General features: G+C 59.9%; 1 protein-coding gene across 3 annotated transcripts in view; it reads left to right on the forward strand.

Annotated features, from left to right (window-relative positions):
• Nucleotides 1-21,954, forward strand: part of SCUBE1 (signal peptide, CUB domain and EGF like domain containing 1) — an 86,049-nt gene that overhangs the window by 33,025 nt on the left and 31,070 nt on the right. Inside the window, exons 4-7 of one of the 3 annotated variants that reach the window (XM_004589440.2) lie at nt 774-908; nt 14,966-15,091; nt 19,041-19,157; nt 21,777-21,866. In XM_004589440.2, the coding sequence (XP_004589497.2) occupies nt 774-908; nt 14,966-15,091; nt 19,041-19,157; nt 21,777-21,866 (468 nt within the window). The remainder of the gene's footprint in view (nt 1-773; nt 909-14,965; nt 15,092-19,040; nt 19,158-21,776; nt 21,867-21,954) is intronic. The other 2 variants (XM_004589441.2, XM_004589442.2) reach the window with 2 other exon arrangements.

Genomic DNA, 21,954 nt, shown 5'->3' on the forward strand with positions numbered 1-21,954 from the left:
GGGTAGCACTGTGCACAGCACCGTGGAGTACCGCCCCAGGGCGGCACTGTGCACAGCACCGTGGAGTACCGCCCCAGGGCGGCACTGTGCACAGCACCGTGGAGTACCGCCCCAGGGCGGCACTGTGCACAGCACCGTGGAGTACCGCCCCAGGGCGGCACTGTGCACAGCACCGTGGAGTACCGCCCCAGGGCGGCACTGTGCACAGCACCGTGGAGTACCGCCCCAGGGCGGCACTGTGCACAGCACCGTGGAGTACCGCCCCAGGGCGGCACTGTGCACAGCACCGTGGAGTACCGCCCCAGGGCGGCACTGTGCACAGCACCGTGGAGTACCGCCCCAGGGCGGCACTGTGCACAGCACCGTGGAGTACCGCCCCAGGGCGGCACTGTGCACAGCACCGTGGAGTACCGCCCCAGGGCGGCACTGTGCACAGCACCGTGGAGTACCGCCCCAGGGTGGCACTGTGCACAGCACCGTGGAGTACCGCCCCAGGGCGGCACTGTGCACAGCACCGTGGAGTAACGCCCCAGGGCGGCACTGTGCACAGCACCGTGGAGTACCGCCCCAGGGCAGCACTGTGCACAGCACCGTGGAGTACCGCCCCAGGGCAGCACTGTGCACAGCACCGTGAAGTACCGCCTCGGGGCAGCACTACGCACAGCACCGTGGGAGGTACAGCCATAGCCTAGCACCTCAGTGTTGCTGTGTGGTCTCTGGTTAATTCCCGTCCCTCCAGCCCTGGTGTGACTTTCCTTCTGCTCCTCCCACAGATGTGGATGAGTGTCAGGACAACAATGGAGGCTGCCAGCAGATCTGTGTCAACGCCATGGGCAGCTACGAGTGTCAGTGCCACAGTGGCTTCTTCCTCAGCGACAACCAGCACACGTGTATCCACCGCTCCAGTGGTGAGTGAGGCGTCCGGGGCCCTTGGGGTCCGGGCAGGGCACTTTGGAGGTGGCCTGAATGGCTGTTGCATGCTTCTGATGTTGTTAGGGGGGACCTGCCAGCTCCCTCCTCACACCTGCCACACCTGGGCTGTTGGTGTGCACGGGAAGAGGGTGGGTGGGGGACCGCAGAGGGCTGAGCAGGCAGCAAGGCTGTCTTCCATTCTGAACTGGGAACTGGCCGGGGTCAGGCAGAATTAGGCCCCTTCTTTCCATGGTTCCCTTCCTTGGGGTACTTGACCTCTTTCTGGGCTCTGCCAGTTCCCCCAGTCCCTGCTGTGTGGTCACCAGGACAGCAGCCATTTCAGGAGTCTTGTGGTCAGACCCAGTGGTGGCAGGCTGACTTGGGGAAGAGTTAGGGACCAGGAAGTCTTGGGCCAGCTGGGTAGTCATGAGACAGACTCAACTGGGACAGAGGCTAGCCCTCAGCCAAACTCAGCAGGTGGAGGCCCTCGGTGTGAAGGCTGGGGGTCGTATCTGAAAGTGTGGGCCCTGTGAGGAGGGCGCAGCTGTCCGGAGGCTGGGACACGTGTGCCAGAAGGAGAGTGCCTTCCACTTGGAGGGAGCAGCGGGTGCCTCGAGAGGGGCAGCTCTTGCTCAAGATGATGGTGGCTCCTGGAGCTCCGGCAGCTGTGACTGAGCATCGGGCAGGAGCAAGGCCAGAGCAGTGTGGTAGGGAGGCCCATGGAGCTGGGGCAGGCATGGTGAGGGGCTCCCAGTGGGGCCTTGCTAAAGGACGTGGCGCCAGGAGACGGCTTGTGGAGGGAGTCGCACTGCAAGTCATGACAGGGTGTGTGCTGAGCCCCAGCTCTGCAGGACTTGGGGGTGGGGCAGCTAACCTGCTGCTGGGAGCCCCAACTCCGTGCCGCCCAGCCAGGAGGTGCAGAGACCCCCAGGGGTGAAACAGCTGCCTGGAGAGGCAGGGAGGCCTGACATGACCTTCCCTGGAGAATGGCCCGTGCGGAAGTGAGGAAGGAAACTCCATGTCATGAGGCTGAACCAACTGCCTTGAGTCTCTGCCTCCCAGCCAGGAGTCTAGGCTGACCCTGACTGGCCGGGAGGAAGGACCACGGGGCTCAGCACTCCTGAGCAGTCCTGCTTCCCAGGTGCCAGCCCAAGCCCTGGCAGGGCATGTGTGTCTGGACTACAGGTGTCGGGCCCTCAGCATCAGTTCCCCGTGGGACATCCACACCGTCCCTTGTGTCCAGTGGCTCCCTAGGTTGTTGAAGGGCCCAGGCAGCCTCCCTGGAGACAGCCAGAGCTGTGACTAGGGAAATGCTCTGATGTGGTCACCTACATGTGGACGTGCCCTGGGGTGGCCACCAACCAGGCAGCACCATGGAGCTTCTGAGCTCAGGTATGGCTTGGGCCAATAGCCAGGCTGCTTGTCTGCCCACACAGAGAAGGGAACCTGGAGGCGTCGGGATAGGACCACTCTCCCTCTGCTCCGTAACTGCTCCATCCCCAACTCGCTCTCCTGTCTTAGTGTCGTGTCGTGTTTATGCTGCTGGCAACCTGTGCCGCCAGGATTCAGAAAGGCCCCAGCATGGCTAGCTGTGTGCTCCTTCATTCCTTGTGTGCAATGCTTAGCTGGTCCCTGGGGACGCTCTCAGTCTCAGGGATTGAGTGCCGAGTGAGGGGTCCGAATTTCCGTGTCATCGTAAGCTGCATAGACTCAAGTGGTGTGTCCCGTGTTGATCTACCAAGAGTCGAGACACAAAGCGGGTGACAGGACTCTGTCGCTCATGAAACTCCCAGGTCTGGGGTTCTCAGCCCGCCCCATCTCCCCACTGGGCTCCCTTGTGAGTCCCAAGTGAGAGTGTCCTGTCTGAGCCCTCTGGGAGAATCGCCAGCCTCTGCTGCCCTGAGCTCTGTCCCCTGGCCCACTCTGCTGCAGGCCACAGGCTTCTGAAAGCAGCACCCCTTCCTGGTGGTCTCCGTGACTCCGAGGCCCAGTACTGACCTGGGCCTTGGAAAGGACAGAGGAAAGAGAGGCCAGGCAGGTGGGTGGGTGGTGTCAGCATGGGAGGGTGACAGCAGGCCAGCGTGAGTGGCGTGGAGAGCCACAGTGGCGCTCAACTGGCGAGTCCTCAGGCTGCACGGTCAGCCTTGGCCAGAGCATGCCAGCAGTCAGGACACTGGGGGTGGGCCCGGGGCAGGGCGCCAGAGGAAGTGTGGCCACGCCGCTCAGATGCCTGCTCCACAGCCGCTGTCCTGGATCGATGGTCTGCCCCAGCCAGGGACCCGTAGCCCTACAAGTATACTTCCCCTGTCAGGAACCTTCCTCCCTGTTCCTGAACCCATGCTGCCCTACGCCTTGTCCACAGAGCTCCAGTGAGGCCAGCCCCCACCAGTCAGAACGAGGACATCTTCACACCCCGAGCAAGTCCCCTTGCATGGATGATGCCAGCCGCCATGGCGATGGTCACAGCTGCCTGCAGTGGCCACTCACTCTGTGCCTGGCCTGCTAGTGCCCTTGCCACACTGGCCCCCATTGTGTCCTCACTGGAGCCTGAGTTCCAGACCAAGCACACAAGGTCCCAGCAGCTCAGGGCTCTCACACAAGGTTGCCAAGGGCCATGGCAGGACCAGTGCTCTGCCAGTCTGGTCCCGGGGTCTTGGCTCCTGCCTGCTTAGCAGAAGGCAGATAATGCAGAAGGTTCCAGAACATCCTCTCAGTAGCTGGCCTAGGCATGGTGAGACCCAGGAGAGGCCCCAGGATTCAGCAGAGGTGTGCCTCTTCAAGCACCCCACATTCAAAAATCCTTGTGTGGTAGAAATGTCCCACGCGAGTTCCTACACTTCCTTTCCTTCAAGGAAGCAGCTTGAGCTGGCTCGGTGTCTTCTGTCCTACGATTGTCCGCTTTCTGTTGCCTCATCTTGGAGACAGCCACCTATAAGCATCCGTTAACCTTTGTCCCCGTCCGAGGGAGGTAGGGCACGGCTTGTCTTCAGCTGCCACTGTGGAGATAAAATGTTGGGACTTTTGAAAACTTTTGCAAATAATAGTAGGAGTCCAAGGGTGGGCACCTGACCCAGAGTCAAACCGCCAGTTAAGACCCTCGGTGTGCCCGATGAGTGGTCAGGAGCGTCCTGTGGACGTGGGTACTGGGAAGCAGCAGGTGTCTGGGCCTCTGCCTGCCCTGCGGGAAACCTGGACCATGTCCCTGGCTGCCAGCTTCAGCGCCAGCCCCTGTCCTCGAGCCATCCTTGGCAGCCTTCTCCTAGTTTTTTTGGGGGGGGAAAATGATGCCATTGTATGCTTCATGAGCACTTGATGAATTCTACTAGAGAAAAGAGATTATTTGGAAGCAAACAAACTGACATAAAAACATCAAAACCTATGAGATACAGCCAAAAGAGCCGACAATCACAAAAAAAAAAAAAAGAAAAAAATACTTTTAAATACTTTTTTGCCAAACAATGTGACAGAGACTTTTCCTGTCTTAACCAGATGGACTGCCCACGCCAGTACCGAAGGGGCAGACCATCCCAGCCACACCAAGATACCCAATCCCTTTAATGAACCTGGCAAGGTGGACACCGCTGCTCCCACGTTAGGATGTGTGTCATATGCCCACAGAGGCCAATGCTGTACCCCGATCCCTGGCTCCCCGGGGTGCTGGGACAGAAGCGATCCCTGGCTCCCCGGGGTGCTGGGACAGAAGCGATCCCTGGCTCCCCGGGGTGCTGGGACCGAAGCGACCTTCCCTACCCGCCTCTGTGTGCTTCTTTATTGCTTAGTTATTACCTCAGAGACAAGGTTCAACAAAGACAGAGCTCCCTTCTTTTGGCTCACTCCCTAGGCTAGCAGTGACCAGGGGACTGGGCCAGACCGGAAGCAGGAGCCCAGAGTTCCACACTAGGTGTGGCAGAAATTCAAGCCCTGAGGTCATGACCTGCTGCTTCCCAGGGTGCCACCTAGCAGAAGGCTGGAATTGGGTCTGGATCCTGGCCTCGAACCCAGGACCTCCTTAGGAAGTCAGGTGGAGCTTGCCAACCTCTCACTGCTGGGCCCTGGGTTTTGCCCCTGGTGTTTTCAGGCGTGGAAGCAGAGAAAAGGGACTCCTTTGCCCCATGAGCTGGTTAGCCTGGATTGGGGCTGTGCTGCCCAGAGCTGCAGAGGCCTGGTAGAGCATGCCTCGAGGGGCAGCCCCGGGGACTTGGCCAACGTGTTGTTGAGAGCAGAGGGGATGAGCTCAGCCTAGGGGCTAAAAGGCTACAGGCGAGTGACCCGGAGATTGCTGGCACCCAGTCAGCCAACAGAAGGCCGGCCTCAGGAACTGAGGAGGACAGTGAGGGGACAGGAGGACAGTGAGGGAGGAACGGGGGACAGTGAGGGGACAGGACAGTGAGGGGACAGGGGGACAGAGAGAGGGACAGGGGACAGGAGGACAGGGAGGGGCCAGGAGGACACCCAGTGGATATGAAAGTCCTGAGAGCAGCAGTTTACAGAGGCCCTTTCTCTCAGGGTTCCCCTGGGAGGACCTGCCCCTTCCCTTTTGGGGATGGTCGCAGGGTTCCCCTCTCTGGTGGTTACAGGGAGACTGTGTCTCTGCAGCCATTGGAACTTCTGGGGTTCTACAACCTTGGGGTCAGTAAACAGGATGTCCCTCACTTTAGCATCTAAAAATGCGAAGTCCCTTTCCACCCTCACAGTGCCCTGGCAGGGCTGTGCTAAATGGAGGTGCCAGAGCCTGTGTCCTTTTACCTGGCCCCATCGGGAGGACCCATTCTCCATCCCTGGGAAATGAGTGGCTAGCATGAGGAAAGCTCTGGAATGGGGTCTCCTGGGATTAGGGCCTTAGATGCTCTTCAGCCAGGATTGTCCTGCAGGGTCCTGGGCCTTGGGACAGCAGCAGCCAGGTGCCCAGCTCGTCCCAGCCATAGGAGAGGGATCCCAGCCTCTCGCAGGTGAGGCTGGCCAGAGGGCCCAGGCAGGCCCATCTCGGGCTGCGGGAGTCCAGGAGCACCGGCACGCTTGCTCAGGCCGTCAGCAGGGAAGGCCTCCTTCTTGGGGTGTGGATAACGGGTGAATCACAGCAGAGATGTGTTCCTCACCACAGGAGGCCACCAGACCCAGTGTCTGGGGGAGGCCCCATCCTTGCTTCTCAGATGGCAGGCAGAACGGCTCGCCAGCCCCTTGCCATCCCTACCACGGTGGGTCCCTCCTGGCTTCACACACCTCCCAAAGCCCCACCTGCTCACACGACTCCTCCAGAACCCAGTCTCAACCTGGATTTTGGAGCAGCACGAGCATTCAGACCGCATTGGGCACGTGCTCGCAACGTGGTGGACTTGAAGGAAGATGGTTCCCTGAGCTGGCACGGAAGGGCCCACGTTGGGGGTGGACAGGAGGCACTGCACATGTGCCCATTCCTGTCAGCCACGTTGGAAGTGGTGCCCGGGGCCTGGCATGCCCTGCCTCTGGGACCCACCACTCCAAGCACTAGTGAATTCGGGGGGAGAGTCCCTGGGGTTGGGCCAGGGAGGAGAAGTGATGATGTCCCCTCAGGAGCAGCGTTTGGGGGCAGCCGCTTTCAGTGCCCTTCTGGGTGTGCCTTCTGTCCCAATGTCCCCAGGATTGTCACACCCCGCCTGGTCCTTCATGTTCTGCATGACTTTGTTTTCCTCCCAGTTCTGCCTAGTCCTGCAGCCCAACGGGACACCATCCTCCCACCAACCTGCAAGGCCTATACCCCCGACACACACATGTCCCCACACACACGTGTCCACCCACACATGTCTGCCTAACACATGCGTCCCCAACACACATGTCTCCACACACATGTGTCCCCCCACACGTCCGCCTAACACATGTCCCCAACACATGTCCCCACACATGTGTGTCCAATAACCACACACATGTCCCCAAACACATTTCCCACTCAGATCCTCACACACATATATCCACATGTGCGTGTTCCTGCACATACATATGTCCACACACATGTCCCCACACACACATACCTGGCCTTTCTGCTCAGGGTCAACCCCTGAAGTGCTCAGGTGTGCGCCCCCTCTCCCCGCCCCTGGAGCAGGAGGAAGCCGCAGGGGTCCAGCAGGTACAGGGCTGACTGGCCGATGCCGAAGCCATGGTACCCAAACTCCCACTCCACTCCCAAGCCACCCCCCAACACACACCACACTGCATGCCAGCAGAGCTGCCAGGCTGCTGTTGGCTCCTGGGATGGGATTCCTACAGCGTAAGCTGGGAGGGGCCCAGGATGGCTCCCACATGGATGGATCCCCTGCCCGTCCAAGGCTTCCCTGTTGTCAGCTGTCCACGCTCAGGCAGCCTGCGAGTGTGATGCTTGAAACAAAGGCAAGTGGTGAGGCCTGGAACGTCCACCGCTTCCCATCACCCCCCAAGGTGCAGCCACTCAGCACGGGGGACAGGTCATGCAGTGCCACAGGTGCCCCTCTGCTGTCTGCTGGGCAGGAGGACGACCGGCCCTCGCACCTCACAGGGCGGCTGACAGTGCTGCTGGAGGAGGCCTGTCCTGGCCCTGTGCGGGCCGGAATGGCCCTCCGGGCAGGGACAATAAATCCAGCCCATTATTTTTTTACGAGCCTCCCACCCCATAAACAACTCGGGCTGGTGAGCCGGCTTCACGCCCTCCTCCTGGCCTGGCCCCAAGCCAGGGGCACCCCAAAGTGGAAGTGCCCCCTGCCCCCTGCAGAAACTTAGGGTCTCCTGGAGTGGACACACTGCAGGCCTGGGGTGGGAGGTGGCACTAGGAGGGGACCAGGCCAAGGGGTAGGAGGCAAATAGTCGTCTCTATGACAGAATTGTTGGTAAGAATTGAACTACAGGGATGTCTGGGACAGGGTGTGCCCACTAGCGAAGTGGCTGGCATGAGGTCGGTAAGGCTGTGCCAAGCCACCACCATAAGCTCCAGTGAGCCAAGCTCTGTGCCCAGATGTGGACACAGGTCATCAAACCCAGGAGTGGCCGGGGCCCTGGGGCTGCTCTCGGCCCCGTTCCACAGGTGGGAGAGGGCACAGGCGTGTCTGAGCGCCTCTCAAGACCAAGGGCACTGGACAGACGAACAAAGAAAGAAGGTGTATCATGCCAGGGCCCCCAGGACACGGGGCACCCCTGCCTCGATGTCCCGCCCCTGCCCACTCCAGCTGAAGCCTTGGACTGCTCGGGCCCTGCCCCAGGCTGCCCCACAGGTGGCAACTCTGGTCTCAGCAGCCCTGCGTGCCACAGTGGGCTCCCAGTCCCTTCTGCGCACTGGCTCTGTTGCCCCAGAACACGGTACCTCCACACAACGCCCTGCTGCTTCCTCAGGCAGAGCCACCAGCCCTGTCATGTCCAAGCTGCACCTCGGTCTCCCAGTGCAGCCCCTCGTGTCTCCAACCCTAGATCTTTCTCCCTCAAGGGCAGTTTTGAGCCCCCTGTGCCTCTGGGGTCCAGTGTGGGGCCTGTCAGGGATCCTGCAGCTGGAACAGCTAAAGGGTACCCGATCTGAGAGGACCCCTCTGGGATGCAAAACAGGCCGGCTTACCTGTTCTGAGAGAGCAGGTCTGAGGCCTCGGATGTGTTTGGCCAAGGTGGGTTTGCCCCAGGCCTCTGGACCCCAAGGCAGGCTCTCCTCTACCCCAGCTCTGCTGCACAGGCCCCCGGGTGTGAGAAGCCCTGCAAAGCCAGGAGTGCACGTTCAGAGTCATTGGGCAGGTGTCTGCATGGCTGGGTGGGCCTGGGCCATCCAGAACAGAACCTGGGCTGACCGCTCACCCAGCAGCTCATCTGAGCTGTCTGGCACTTCAAGGCCAAGGGCGGCCATGGACAGCCAGGCTGTCCCCAACCCCAGGTTTCCTTTGGAGTCCCTGTGGGGGGAGGGGGAGGGCTGACGAGCGATGCCACAGGTGCCCACTCAGACTGAGATCTCAAAAACAGAGCAGTGTTAAGTGTGACCTACCCTTAGCCAGCACATGCTCGACCAAGTGCTGCTCCTGGCCTGAAGCCCACGGTCACGGGCCAGTCTGTGGTCTGACTTGCTGAATCTGGGAAAGAAGACAGGCAAAGAAATCTCTCCACCAGAACTTCCCAAGCCCCTTCTGAGGGACGGGCAGGTCACACCGGGCTTCTAGTAACAGCCCTCCACCCTAGAGACTTGGACTTGATCGTGGCGACACCTAGTGGTCGGTCAGGGGACTGACAGGAGGCAAAAGAGGCACTGCCCAGACCTTTAATCCTCCCCAAGTCACAGGAAACGGCCAGCGGTGTGGATAGGGCTGGCACGGGTCATGGAGCCAGAGAGATGCCAGCCTCGCGGGCATCACTGGACAGCCTCTGCAGACCTCGCCATCAGTCTGTACAGACGGCTCGTGTTCCTCCCTCTGTCAGGGCTTGGACCACCTCCCAATCAAATTTGGTTCCCCCAAATTCCTCAGGCCTGGAGACAGGAGCCGAAGGTCCGAGGTCCAGCCTGGCTTGGTCCAGCCCAGCCTGGTCCCGGCTCTTGTGTGGCACAGCCTCAGCCTGTCCATCCATTCCCTCCATGTGCCCAGTCCCTTCCCACCTGGGGAGCAGCCCTGGCACACGAAGGTGTTATGAGAGGGAAGACAGGAACAGTCAAGTCCCCTGAAGGGACTGTCAGAGCTGCCGAGCACTGGAGGGGACCGGGAAGGGGCCCTGGGGAGTCGGTCCCCTGCTCTCCCAGCCTGGTTGGGTACCCTGGGCACATCTCCATCTCTCCAACCCCAGCGTCCTGGCTGTCAGCGGGGGCTGCAGGCTGCTCTGTGGCCTGAGCGTTGGCCCTGTTCCCAGAGTCTCAAGCCCAGGCCCCCCCCCCAGCATGGCTGGGTGAGGGTGCTGCCCCCGCGAAGCCCCTGGCTGGCAAAGGCTGGGGGTACAGTGCATGACAAGATAGTGTTAAGGAGTCTGTCTAGTGCTGTGAGCAAGGGGAAGACAGGGGCTGGAGTCCCCAGGGAGAGGGTGGATACAAGGAGGGCTTCCCAGAAGAGGCGGCACCCAAGCAGAATCCCACATTACTAATTCAGAAGTGGCTGTCCAGTGAGCAGGGGTGTGTCCGGGGTGAGAAAGTACATTCCCAAAGCAGGGGTCATCTCCTTGGGCTCACCTGGAGCCACGAGGGAGCCGGCCCATGTGAGGGCTAGGAAGGGCTTAGAGCACCACGTCCTGGCTGGGAGGCATTGAAGGAGATTGCTGAAGACAGTTGAGATTGTATGAAGACAGTCATACTTGCCCTGTAGAAAGTTCCTGTGCAGCTGGGGCAGGATGGAAACTCAAGCTGAGCAGGTCAGGTTTAAGAATCTGTCAGCCCCTCGTGAGCGCCTACAGCTGACTGCCCCGTCTCAGCAGCTCCTGTGGCTGTGGGGTAAGCTGTCTGCCCCGAGTCTCCATGCCAGGCCAGCGTTGGGCCCTAGAGAGGTGGGACTGAAGTCCCCAGTGGATCTGAAGAGCTGGGAGATGCCACCCCACGGCTGGGACAGGGCAAGGTGAGCAGTCGGGGGCCGTGGCGAGAAACATTTGTTAATGCAGAAGGAGGAGAGAGCCCCAAGGCAAGGACAGAGTAGAGGGCTGTACAGGCCAGCAGCCGGGGCGTGCCAGGCCCCAGCTCAGAAGTGGGGAAGCCAGAACTTGAGAAGGGAGAGCCTTCAGACTGTAACCGCCTCGTGGGCACCAAGCACTCCATGCCTGACCAAGTCCCTATTCTCATAACGAGTTTCCCAGCCCCACCTCGCCGGCTCTCCTCCCTTGTCAAGGGAACAGCCGTGCCTGCTCTGCCAGGTACCTTGAGGTTCTGAGCAGGCGCTCTGGAAGTGCAGCCCAGCGTGGTGGCCATTCAGGCCCTGCCCCGGCGTGAACCCCCTCCATCCTCCAGCCATTCCCCTTCTGTGTCTTGACATTCCTGTCTGTGACATGGGCATCACACCGTAGCACACCAGCTCTCCTGGGCTTGTCCTGGGGACATTGAGAACACAGCAGAGCACAGTGTGTGTGAGTGGGGTGTGTCCAGGGTGGCAGCTCCCGCGCAGGTGCGGCTGTGTGGTGGTCACCCATCCCCATAGCCCAGGCCCTGCGGCCCGGCCCATCTGTGTCTGGTCCCTCACAGGACCTTTCTGAAGGCTCTGTTGGTCCCCTCGGAAGTTCACGGGAGCTATGTTTGTGTTTGTTTTCCCTGCATGGCCTGGCCAGCCAGCTGAGCCTGGGTTAGGGAGGGCAGCCGCCTCCGGCTCCACCTCCCGCCTCCGGCCCAGTTCCCTATTGATGAGGTGAAAGGAGGTGGGGAGGTAGCAACAAGGTCATTGTTCTTTCTGCCCTGCTCTGCGTGCCCGTCCTCCCCTGGTGCTTGGGGGACAGGGGTATGAAAAGTGGATTATTGATGCAGTCACCTTAGCAACGACCCTGGGAGGCACACACTCGGCTTTGTCATCCAGGTCCCGGGGGCAGCCCAGGGTTGGGGGTGCAGGGCTGTGAACGCCTGGGAACTCTGTGCTCAGAGTGGGATGTACACAGGCCTGGCGGAGCTCTGTGCTCCTTGCACTGGCGCGAGAGAGTGTCCACAAGTGACAGCCTGTGGGGATAGGCTCTGGTGGTAAGGAGGGACACTGTGGGTCCTGCCGGAAGGTCCAGAGAATGCCAAGGCTTACGGGCAGGGAGGGCCACTCCACCCTGCCTCTGACCAGGTGTGGCCAGGTCTCCCCCCAGCATATCCTGTGCTTGGGTATGGCACAGGCCATGGCCACTCCCCAGGCTTGCTGTGAAAGCGCAGTCAGGCCCCTGGGCCATGTGTCTGCAGGACCTGAGAAGCGCCCAGTCCTGCCTTCCTGCCCGTGCCCCTCATCCCCCTCACCAGCTCCCTCTGCCCTCCACTAAGATCCTCTGCTACAGGTGTGTCCCTCCACCACTGATGCCTTGCCATGGTGCCCACCTACACTGATGGGACCCCTAAGGCTAAGGGTGAAGGGAGCTTCCAAGGTCACATAGCACGTGGCACAGTTTTGAGTCCAGCCCTGGTAATGTGGCAGAAAAACATCAGTGCCTCATATGCCCTGGACCATCCTGGGCCCCCTTGGCGACACCATGTCCACATTCACAGAACGTAATTGGGTTTGGACGGGGTAGATCAAATTAGCTTTGACCTGCCAGAGAGCCCGGCCAGCCCGACAGGCACCAGGGTTTCTGGGAAGGAGTCTGTTTCAGCTCACTTCCCCTCACAAAGAGAGGGTGAGCGAGGCTTTCCGGCCAACGCCTCCCTCTGTGCTTCTGCCCACATCTCAGGCAAGATACAAGTGCCGTAGGCCAAGAGCAGGGGTGGTGCAGGGTGGGGAGCCTCAGGATAGAGCTGGAGCCCACGGCCCCTCAGTCCTGAGGCTCTCAGAGACCTGCTCAGTGCCAACCCTGGGCCGGGCCTCCAACCCCTGCTCCTGTAGCGGACGCACGCTGGCCTTAGTGAGTCCCCGAGTGTAGCCCAGGTGGGAGAGCCGAGAGAGCCCTGCATGTGACTTGGGGCCCCCAGCCCCTACCTCAGAGCTCCCAGGGGGCCCAGGGCTGCTCTGGATTGGGGGCGGAGGGCAGAGGGGCTGAGTGATCAGTACCCAGAAGCCGCAGGTAACCTCCAGACTGGTGGTCCCCTCCACGGAAAGCAGGTGCCTCAGGAAGTTACCATAGTAGGAGAGAAGCCTGCCTTACACGCCAGGTGAGCTGGGCTCCCTCCAGCCTGGCTGTGGCAGATCTGCTAGGCTGCCCTCACAGGGACCACCTCCGCTTGTTTTGAAAAACACAGTTTTTCACAAAAAAGTAAATTCTTTATGTTCACCTGGTAGTTATTTTTGAGTAAGTTCAAAGTCTGCATTTCTTTCCACTGCTTCCTGGTGCAGTAGGCACCATGGCTGCAGTGTTGTAGTCCTTCTCTTTAGCAGCAAGGCGTGGGCAGAGCCCTTGAGGTCAGCCCGCTCAAGACCCCCAGGACAGGAGGCAGGGGGTCTGAGAGCCTGTCTGGGGTCTTCAAGTGGCAGCTGGAGGCCCAGCCCCTCCCCTTGCCCCCATAGTTACCAAGAGGACTCCCACAGAGACCTGCGAGCCTGGCTCCTGCAGGTGGGGCCGCGTTGCCAGCCAGCTGCGGCTGTGCCACCGTGGCGCATTACTGAAGTCCATTTTGCTTGACTTTAGTCTGCTGCCGAGGGGACACACCATGCTTTCTGAAGTGTCATTCTCCAGTTCTGGGTTCAGGGACATGTTGGCTCCCCTAGTGACAAATTTATGGCTGGCGATGATGAGCGGGGCTATTCATAAATTGTGCCGAGTTGGCTGGGAGCAGGAAACCTGATCCTTTCTCCATCACATCGGAGCCTGAGCTACACAGGCCCCGGCTCCTCCCAGCCCAAGAAGGAAACACATCACAGTGTCAGACCTCTCACCCCAGCCGTGGGACAGGCCTGGAAAAGCAACACGGTCACGGCGGGAGACGTGGGGAGCAGAACCCAGGAGTCAGGATGCTCTGGGGCACTGAGGGAATGGAGATAGGCCTCTAGCTTCACCTAGGGGAGGCAGGAGGAGGGCGGGAGGGTGAGCAGAGTGTGGAGTGTGGGGTAGGAGAAGGAAGCCCAGGCTGGGTCGGGGAGGCCAAAGCAAACCCCCAAGCAGGGCGCACGGGATGACCCCAGACCCCAAGCCCACCACTCCGCCTCTGCCCGGCTCCCCCATCCACACAGAGCAAGGCGCCTGCCCTCGCCCGGTTCCCCCATCCATACAGAGCAGAACTCCTGCCCTGGGCAGGCAGGACCCCTGTGGAAGCCGGGCCTGACACATTCCTGTCTGTAACCTCATTTAAGCTGTGCAGCAACTCCAAGAGCCAGAGCTTGTTGAGCAGGACACTCCGGAGGGCAGGTCCTGCTGCTCGGCTTCACCGTGACTTGTAAGAACCCATGAGCCCACCACATGCACACTTGTCCCCTAGCCTGCCTTCAGTAACACCTCCCCGGCAGCCCCAAGTGGGCCAGCTTGTGATAGTCACAGCACAGAACTCAACAGGTGCTGCAGAGCAAGCCCCACCAGCCCTGTTGGCCAATTCTCCCATCTGTCAGGGAATGAAGTGGGCGGGTCCTCTAGGCGTGAACTTGCAGTGGCCTGTTAAGGTGTTTACTTTTCCTGCCCCCAGTTCACTGGTAACCCTGTCAGTCTAACAGTGTGATTTGTGCAAATGAGACGATCCACCTCCAGCTGTAATGACGGCAGTGACGTCGGGCGAGTCAGGAGTTAGGGTGCTGGGCGAAGTGTGGCCCTCATTCATTTTCTTTGTTTGTTTGTTTGTTTTGTTTTGTTTTACCTCCAGGAGATTTTTGCCTTTATTTTAGCTGCTGAGGTGTTTAAGTACTTGCATATCCTAACTTTCTACACACCCGTGTTAAAAGTGGACAAGGTCAAGACTGACCGCTCACCTGGAAGGAGAGGCCCCTGGGAAGAGATCACCTTGTACACCCCCTGCCTCCCCCCAAAGCCAGCTCCACTCCCCTCCGAGCGCAGGGTGGACGGAGATGGCCGCTGCGTCCCAGGGCCCACGTGTTGGCCCCACAGCAGCTCTTCCCTTCAGTTGCCTTTGACCTCTTGCTGGATTGGTGACCACATGGCTCTCACCCTCATAAATTCTGGAAACTGCTTACCAGTCCCCAGAAAGCTGAACAGCAGCCAGGGCCAAGGGCAGGAGGCCTGAACACACGGCGAGCAGAAAGAGAAGGCAGGCTGTGTCCACTGGGTGCGGGGTACAGAGGAGAGGGTCGTGCTGACCAGGCCCGCCCTGCCCGCTGGCCGAGAGCCCCCCTCCGTGGTCCTGGGCTGTCGTTGGCAGTGGGGCCACAGAACGCTGGACTTAGGCCCAGTGACTTGCCTCCTCCTGAGGGAGACCCGGGTGGATCTGTGTGTGTGCGCGCACGCATGTGCACAGCTTGGTAACCTGAGAGCAAACTGTCTGATGGTGTCGCTTTGCAGCCTAAATGTTCTCTCTCCCTCCCTGGTCCCCAACCCCGCTCTTGTCTCTTCCCAGAGGGTATGAGCTGCATGAACAGAGAGCATGGCTGTGCCCACATCTGCCGGGAGACACCCAAAGGCGGGGTAGCCTGTGACTGCAGGCCCGGCTTTGACCTTGCCCCAAACCAGAAGGACTGCACACGTAGGTAGCTGGAGGCAAATGGGCCTGACACCCCCACGCGCCTCCTGCCATTGCTGTGGGGGAGGGGAGGGGAGGGCCTGTCCAGCCCACCGACAGTGTCCAGGGAGGGTTCTTAACCCCACGGGCTGGAAAGAAGGGCAGGACCCCCTAAGGGGGCCCAGGGACAAGGTCTTGAGGTCTCCTTCACCTGGCACGACCTCAGGGGCCAGGCCAGGTCTTGCAGGGGTGGAAGGGCTGGACACAGAGCTCAAAGACCCAGGTTTGCTGACGGGCGGTGAAGAGTATAGAGAAGGGATACTTGAAGAATTGAAATGGGGCAGGTGCAACGAGCTGCGAAGGGGCTGCGCTCCGTGCTGAGCTGATGGCAATGCCAGGATCAAGGACCAAAGCTGGCCGCTGGGTGACACCCCAGGGGCAGCAGGGCTGAAGGCGGACCCTGGCCAGAGGCCAGAGGACCTGTGTGGAACTGCGTGGACCTGCAGCCTCACAGCACGACCTCCAGCTACCCTGAAAGAGTGGGAATTGAAGGACAATGCCTGAACCACTCAGCCGCTGCGTGGCAGTCGTGGCCTCCACAGGGTGCCCAGAGTCACGTAGCTACGTTGCATCTGTCCCTTGTCTGTTGGGAGTTAAGGGAGACTGTGCCGTGCTGAGTCCACTCTCTGATGGAGGGTTTCCAAGCCAGCTCTTCATGGAGAGTACCCCCCACCCCAGATGTGGAGGAGGGACACTGAGGCTGGAGTGGCCCTCCTCAAGCCCGAGACAGCCGGCCCCGTGGCCTCGTCCTGCAACACAGGGGCTCCCGCCAACCCTCGTGGCCTCCCGCTGGCCCCCATGGCCTCATCCTGTGGCACAGGGGCTCCTCCTGCCCCTCGTGGCCTCCCGCTGGCCCCCTTGGCCTCGTCCTGTGGCACAGGGGCTCCTCCTGCCCCTCGTGGCCTCCCGCTGGCCCCCAAGGTCTTGTCTTGTGGCACAGGGGCTCCTCCTGCACCACCAAAGTCAGCCCTCTCAGCCACAGCTTCCCCAAGCCACGCTCTCCGGGGCCCTCCTGCTTCAGGTGCATTCCCGTCTCTAGGGGAGCCTGCCCCAGCCGCTGTCCATGACCCAACCAGTCCCCAGAGGGGGTAGCTGGGTCTGAGGCATACACCAGCCCTACTCTTGGTTCTGGATCTTTCCTTGGGACAGAGAAGACAAAGTGTATGGGCTGTCACCAAGGGCACGACCAATGGGGCTCGGCACCAGCCAGGACCCGTACAGCACCCACACACACACACAGAAACACCACTTCTCCATCTCAAGGTTCCTCTAGCTGCAGACGCTTGTCCTGGATTTCATCATGGGACAGACCATCAGCGGAGCAGTGGTGGGCTGCCAGGATTAGTGGGTAGAAGGCATGTGGGCTGTTCGGGTCAGAGGTCAGGCTGATGTACGTCCGGAGCCAGTCAGCAGCTGGCTGCTAGGAGTACTGTCAGCCAGCATGACAGGAGCCAGTTTGCTACCCAAGTCCGTGACCCACCTGGAACAGTTTGCTCAGTGCCCTCTCCTAAGGAACTGGCCTGGTCTGAGAAGTCAGGGCTCCATGAGTGACAAGGATACCCCAGCCAGCCCCCAGTCTGAAGTCGGCCGAAGCCCTGCTCTGACGCTTGCCAAGTGGCTGCCCATTGCCAGGGTCACAGAGCGCATGTCAGCCTTGGAACCGGGCCAGTACTCGGTTAGGGCTCAGGTGTCCCCTGCCGTGTCAGCTGGGCCAGGACCAGGGTTCATCACCTCTTTAGACCGGCGGCCACACCAGCTCTCTCCCCACTGCGGCACCAGAAGGGGCTTGCCTGCCCTTGCTTCCCAGAGCCCAAGGCTCCAATGTTTCCCTGTACAAGGGGGCTTCGGGGGACTCGTGGGAATGCAAGGTTAACTTACATTGGGTCAAAATCTTTGGAATCCATGTGCAGTTTCTTCCTAATATATATTTCCTGTGAATTTGTGGAAGCCCCCTGTACAGCTGAAGGCTTTCCAGGTGCTGGGAGGCTGGCCCTTTGGGGTCCCCATGGAACAAGACATAGCCATACCCAGAGGCAGACAAATGCTCCCAGGGCCCAGGGCTGCCCTGACTGTCCCCTGGCCAGAAAGCTCAACTGCCCTGAGAAGAGATCACCAGAGGAGGGTGGGCTCCACCAGGAGTATGAAGAGAAGAGAGCGCTCACCAAGGCAGGACCAGCCCCGGCTGCACTGCGGGAAGTGGCGTGCAGGGACTCCCTGGGACAGCCAGCCACTCCTGGGAAACAGGAGTCAGCCCAGGGGCACCCGGGACAACAGGGTCTGGGCTGATCCACGTCTGCTCGAGCCTGTCTATAACTGCCGCACTGCTGTGGAAATCACATGGGACCAGCCGCACAGGGCCATCAGTCATCGCCGAGGACGGATGTGGCCAGAAGCTTCGGTCAGCTGTCACTGAGGAGTGCCTAAGACACGCAACGACCAGAGTCAGCTCTGAGAGGGCAAAGCTCTGTCCTGGGGATTGTCACCCGGCGCTCCCCATGGGACACCCGGCGCTCCCCATGGGATCCTGGCTCTCCTGTGGGCCAATCGGGACTCTCCATGGGACATCTAGCACTTCCTTTGGGGCAGCCAGCCCTCCATGGGACACCCATCACTCCCTGTGGGACATCCAGCTCCCTATGGGACACCCGGCAAACCTGTGAGCCAGCTAGATTCCCGTGGGACACCCAGTGTCCCTGTAGGACAGCCTAAGAGAACACAGCTGATTTGGACCCCAGGGCTCAGGCTCCGTGGCCCTTTGCAGCATAGTCCGAGATTCACTCACGTATTTGATCATCGCCAAGGAAATGAAGACTAGAGAGATTCTGTGCAGATGGCCCAGGTGTCCAAGAGGACGCCCTGCACTGTGCACTGTCCCCAGGGCCCAGAATGCCACATGAAGCTGCCTCACCAGCCTCATGAAGTGAGGGTTCTCTGACAACCCCCACGACCCTGCAACACACAGACCAATTGTTGGTCACCTTGTCCTGCAGCCACGAAACTCACCCTGAGAGTGACGATGCGCTTTCCTGCCAAGGTCAGCCCGCATGCTACTAGACTGGCTGCCTTGTGTTCAGCCGCCTTGTCAGCCAACCTACGCTGCACTTCTGGCATGCAGGATATAGTGGGTAAAGCTGCCACTTGCAACACCAGCGTCCTACATTGGCACAAGTTTGTACCCCAGCTGCTCCACTTCCTGTCCAGCTCCCTTCTAATGGTCTGGGAGAAGCAACGGAAGATAGTCCAAGTGCTTGGGCCCCTGCCGCCCACGTGGGAGACTCAAATGCAGCTTTGGTCTGACCTGCCCTGGCCACTGTGGCAAATGGAAGACCTCTCTCCCTCCCCCCCCCTCATTTTGTAACTTTGGCTTTCTGAATAAGTAAATAAATAACAGAAACCTACTTTGTGTTGCTTCTAAAACTGCACCTCAGATGGCCTTCGTCCATACGGAGTTCTCTCTGGGAGGATGGGGGCTTTCAGGGTGGTCTGAAATGACCTCGGGCACATCTGTGGAGACAGCTTCCCCTATGCCCCAGGACACCACACAGCGCTAAGGAGATGGGGCATCACTTCGTGCCCCGATTGCCGAGCAGGCCCAGCTTCTGGGGAGCAGTAGGGACATGTGCCTCCCAGCCCAGGGAGGGTGAGACCATCTGGCTCAACTCATCCACAGTGGCTGCACATACCAGCCATGCGCCAGCTCTGCCCAGAGCCCAGCAGCCCAGTCCGTTCTCTGGCCCTTGCCAGTGCATCTGTCAGGGGCCGATCACCTGCAGGCCTTTGTGACCTCTATTCCCAGATCGTCAGGGCCATGCTTCCCGTCCCAACCCCTGCACGGAAACACCCAGCCCCAGCCAACTAACTATTTGTTGTTGTTCTGTTTATACACACGTGTGTACACTTTGGGCCTAACTAGTAACCTGTAACTATGGGAACGGAGGCTGCCAGCATAGCTGTGAGGACACGGACACGGGCCCCACGTGTGGCTGCCACCAGAAGTACTCCCTGCACTCAGACGGCCGGACGTGCATCGGTGAGTCAGCACCCGCCTCGCCTCTGCTGGCCCCCTGGCCACCTCCCCAGTTCCTAGAAGACCCCGAGGGACAGCAAGAAAGGGAGGTCCCAGGGCAGCTGGGGGGGTGGCAGGGTCCCCGAGGAGAGCTTTCCAGAAGACTCCCAGGGTCCTGCAGTTGCACGGCCCCGCCTCCTCCCTGCTTTGGGTCGCTGGTGTGGCCTGTGCTGCCCGTGGGCTGGTGGCGGGGAGAGAAGCAGTGTTTCTCTGGCGGGCGGGGGGTGGCAGGGAGATCATGGTAGGCCTGCCCTGTCTCAGGGCAGAGCCACCACCATTGGTTACCTGAGCTGCCCAAGTGTCTGGGAACGTGGTGTGAACCACTGGGGCTGGATTTTAACCGCTTCCATTCTGAGCTAACAGGGTTCTGTGGGACTTCCTCTCCCACTGGTGTCTGCCCTTCTCAGAGGCACCCCCATCCATTACACAGATTCTTGACTGACGCTCCGCCCCTCCCACCTCCTGGCCCATATTTCCAAGGGGACACAGGAGAGCTCGGGGTTGTCTGAGGCTGTAGTCAGTAGGGAGTAGACTCTCTGCTCCCCCAAGAGTAACAGCACATTTTTAACTGAGGAAAAAAATCGATTGGTATTTCAAGTTTGCACACATAGTTCACCTTCTTCTTTCTGGTTAATGTTGGCAAATTTTATTGTTTTAAGATTTATTTATTTATTTGTTTGTTTATTGAGAGGGAAAGAGGGAGAGCGAGAGAGAAATTTTCTGTCTGCCATTTCATACCCCAAATGCCAGAACGGGCAGGGTTGGGCCAGGCAGAAACCAGGAGCCTGGACCTCAAGCCCAGACTCCCACATGGGTAGCAGGAACCCAGCCACGTGGGCCGTCCTTTGCTACCTCCCTGGCACGTTCGCAGAAAGCTGGCTAGGAAGCAGAGCATCTCAGACCAACCAGGCGCGCTGGGTCGGGGTGAAGATTCCCAAGGGGCAGCTTAAGCCGCTGTGCCACAACTCCCGCCCCCACCACACATCAGCCCCCATGTTTATGTGCGCTTGGACAGGAGTAGGCCCTGTTTCTTCTTGTTGCCCAGGAGATGTTTCTTGGGGGAGCTTGGCAGAGCTGGGAGGGGTCGGTGAGCAAGCCTGCAGAGCCCCGGTCCTGGAAGCCGGGCGGGGGCCGTTGGCGCTCTGGCCACAGGGTGCTGCTGCCTGCCATGGGCCCTCCTCTGTGTGGTCTCTTCTCTCAGCCAGCCATTTTTTTTTTTTAAATGTCATTGTATCTCATTCCTCCTGCTTCTCTGGTGATGGTCCCTGATTGCCTGTCTTGTCTGATAACGAATGTTCACAAATTTCAGAACCAAAAGCCAAAACCAAACCAATCAATCAGAAACAAAGCCAATCAAAAGCCAAACCCGGTCTCAGACCAGTGTCTCTATTGCAGCCTGATCCCATCTAGAACTCCTGTCCTCCCTCACTGTCCCTCCGCTGTCCTGCTCGGGGCTCTCAGGGGCCGCCTTGCCCCCCATTGTCTTGTCCACTGCAGGTCTCCCTCGGGCCGACAGCTGCCGGGCTGACACCCAGCCTGCGTCTAACATATCTCGTCTGTGTCCACCTCACTCATCCCTTCTCATTTTTTAATTTTGATTTATTTATTTATTTTACTGTCTGCTGCATGCAAAGGCCCCCTGCTCAGGTCTGCTTCCTGCAGTAACACCCGAGCTCCTCCACCCCTCCCGCTCTGGGTAGAAAGCATCTCCTCCTGTCCCTGGCTTCCCCTTCCTGTCCCTGCCTCCACTCATGGCTTGGGGGGGGGGGGTCAAGCTTCCGCCTGAGTTTGTTCAGGGTTCCTCAGTTCCCCTTGTGGAGCAGAGGACTCCCCCCCTTACACACTCATGCACACACACAGTCCCCGCCAAGCAGAGAACTGCTTCCGCCCTCCAGCTGATGTGCCCTCTAGCCCTGGGCCACTCCTGATATGCCTGACCCCTCCTTGCAGCCCCTGCGGACCACCTGACCGTTGAACTCTATTCCTCTCGAGACAAGCAGGCAACCAGCGCTGCCCAAGTCCATCCCGCGGCTCCTCTCTGTCTGTCTAGTGGGCTCTGTCACCGTGTGCCCTTCCACGTGGGTTCTTTATTTTGCATGAGTGTTTGGCACTGCCTTCCCAGCCTTGTAACAGGGCATCTGCCATCCCAGACCTCACGCCCCCAGCCCCTTGTCTTCCACCTTGTGCTGTGCCTGCTCTCCCGCCCAGGCCACAAGCTCTGCACCTGCCTGTGCCTCCAGGGGCACCACACTGGTGCCGTCCACTCTGTGGCCCCGTCTGCTCTGATCCAGCCACCTCCTCTGTTTGCACCTGGGCCCCATGTCCCCTCTGTGTCCTGGGTCATCTTGTGGTCATCCCCTTCTTTCCTGCACAGCCCCACCACCACCCTTGCTGCCTCTTCGCTTTGCCCTGACCACACCCGCCCTGGAGGTTCCTGGGATCAGCCCCGGCGAGGCCGCCGTGCTGGCCCGGCATGCTGCGTTGGCTATGTGTGTGCCACGCCGAGAGCTGACTGTCTTGGGCCGTGGGAAGTGGGCTGTCATTAACCACAGGCTCCGTGTTTGTCCCTTACTTGTGTTTTAGAGAAGGATGAGGCTGCAATTGAGCGCTCTCAGTTCAATGCCACGTCAGTAGCTGATGTGGACAAGCGGGTGAAACGGCGGCTACTCATGGGTAACACTTTTCTTCCACTTCCTTTGTCCTCCTTGCCCTTTGGTGGGTGTGCGTGTGTATGGATGAGTGGGCGTGTGCTCACGGGTGG

This window comes from Ochotona princeps, chromosome 15 (genome assembly GCF_030435755.1).
Source record: "Ochotona princeps isolate mOchPri1 chromosome 15, mOchPri1.hap1, whole genome shotgun sequence".
Lineage (NCBI taxonomy): Eukaryota > Metazoa > Chordata > Mammalia > Lagomorpha > Ochotonidae > Ochotona > Ochotona princeps.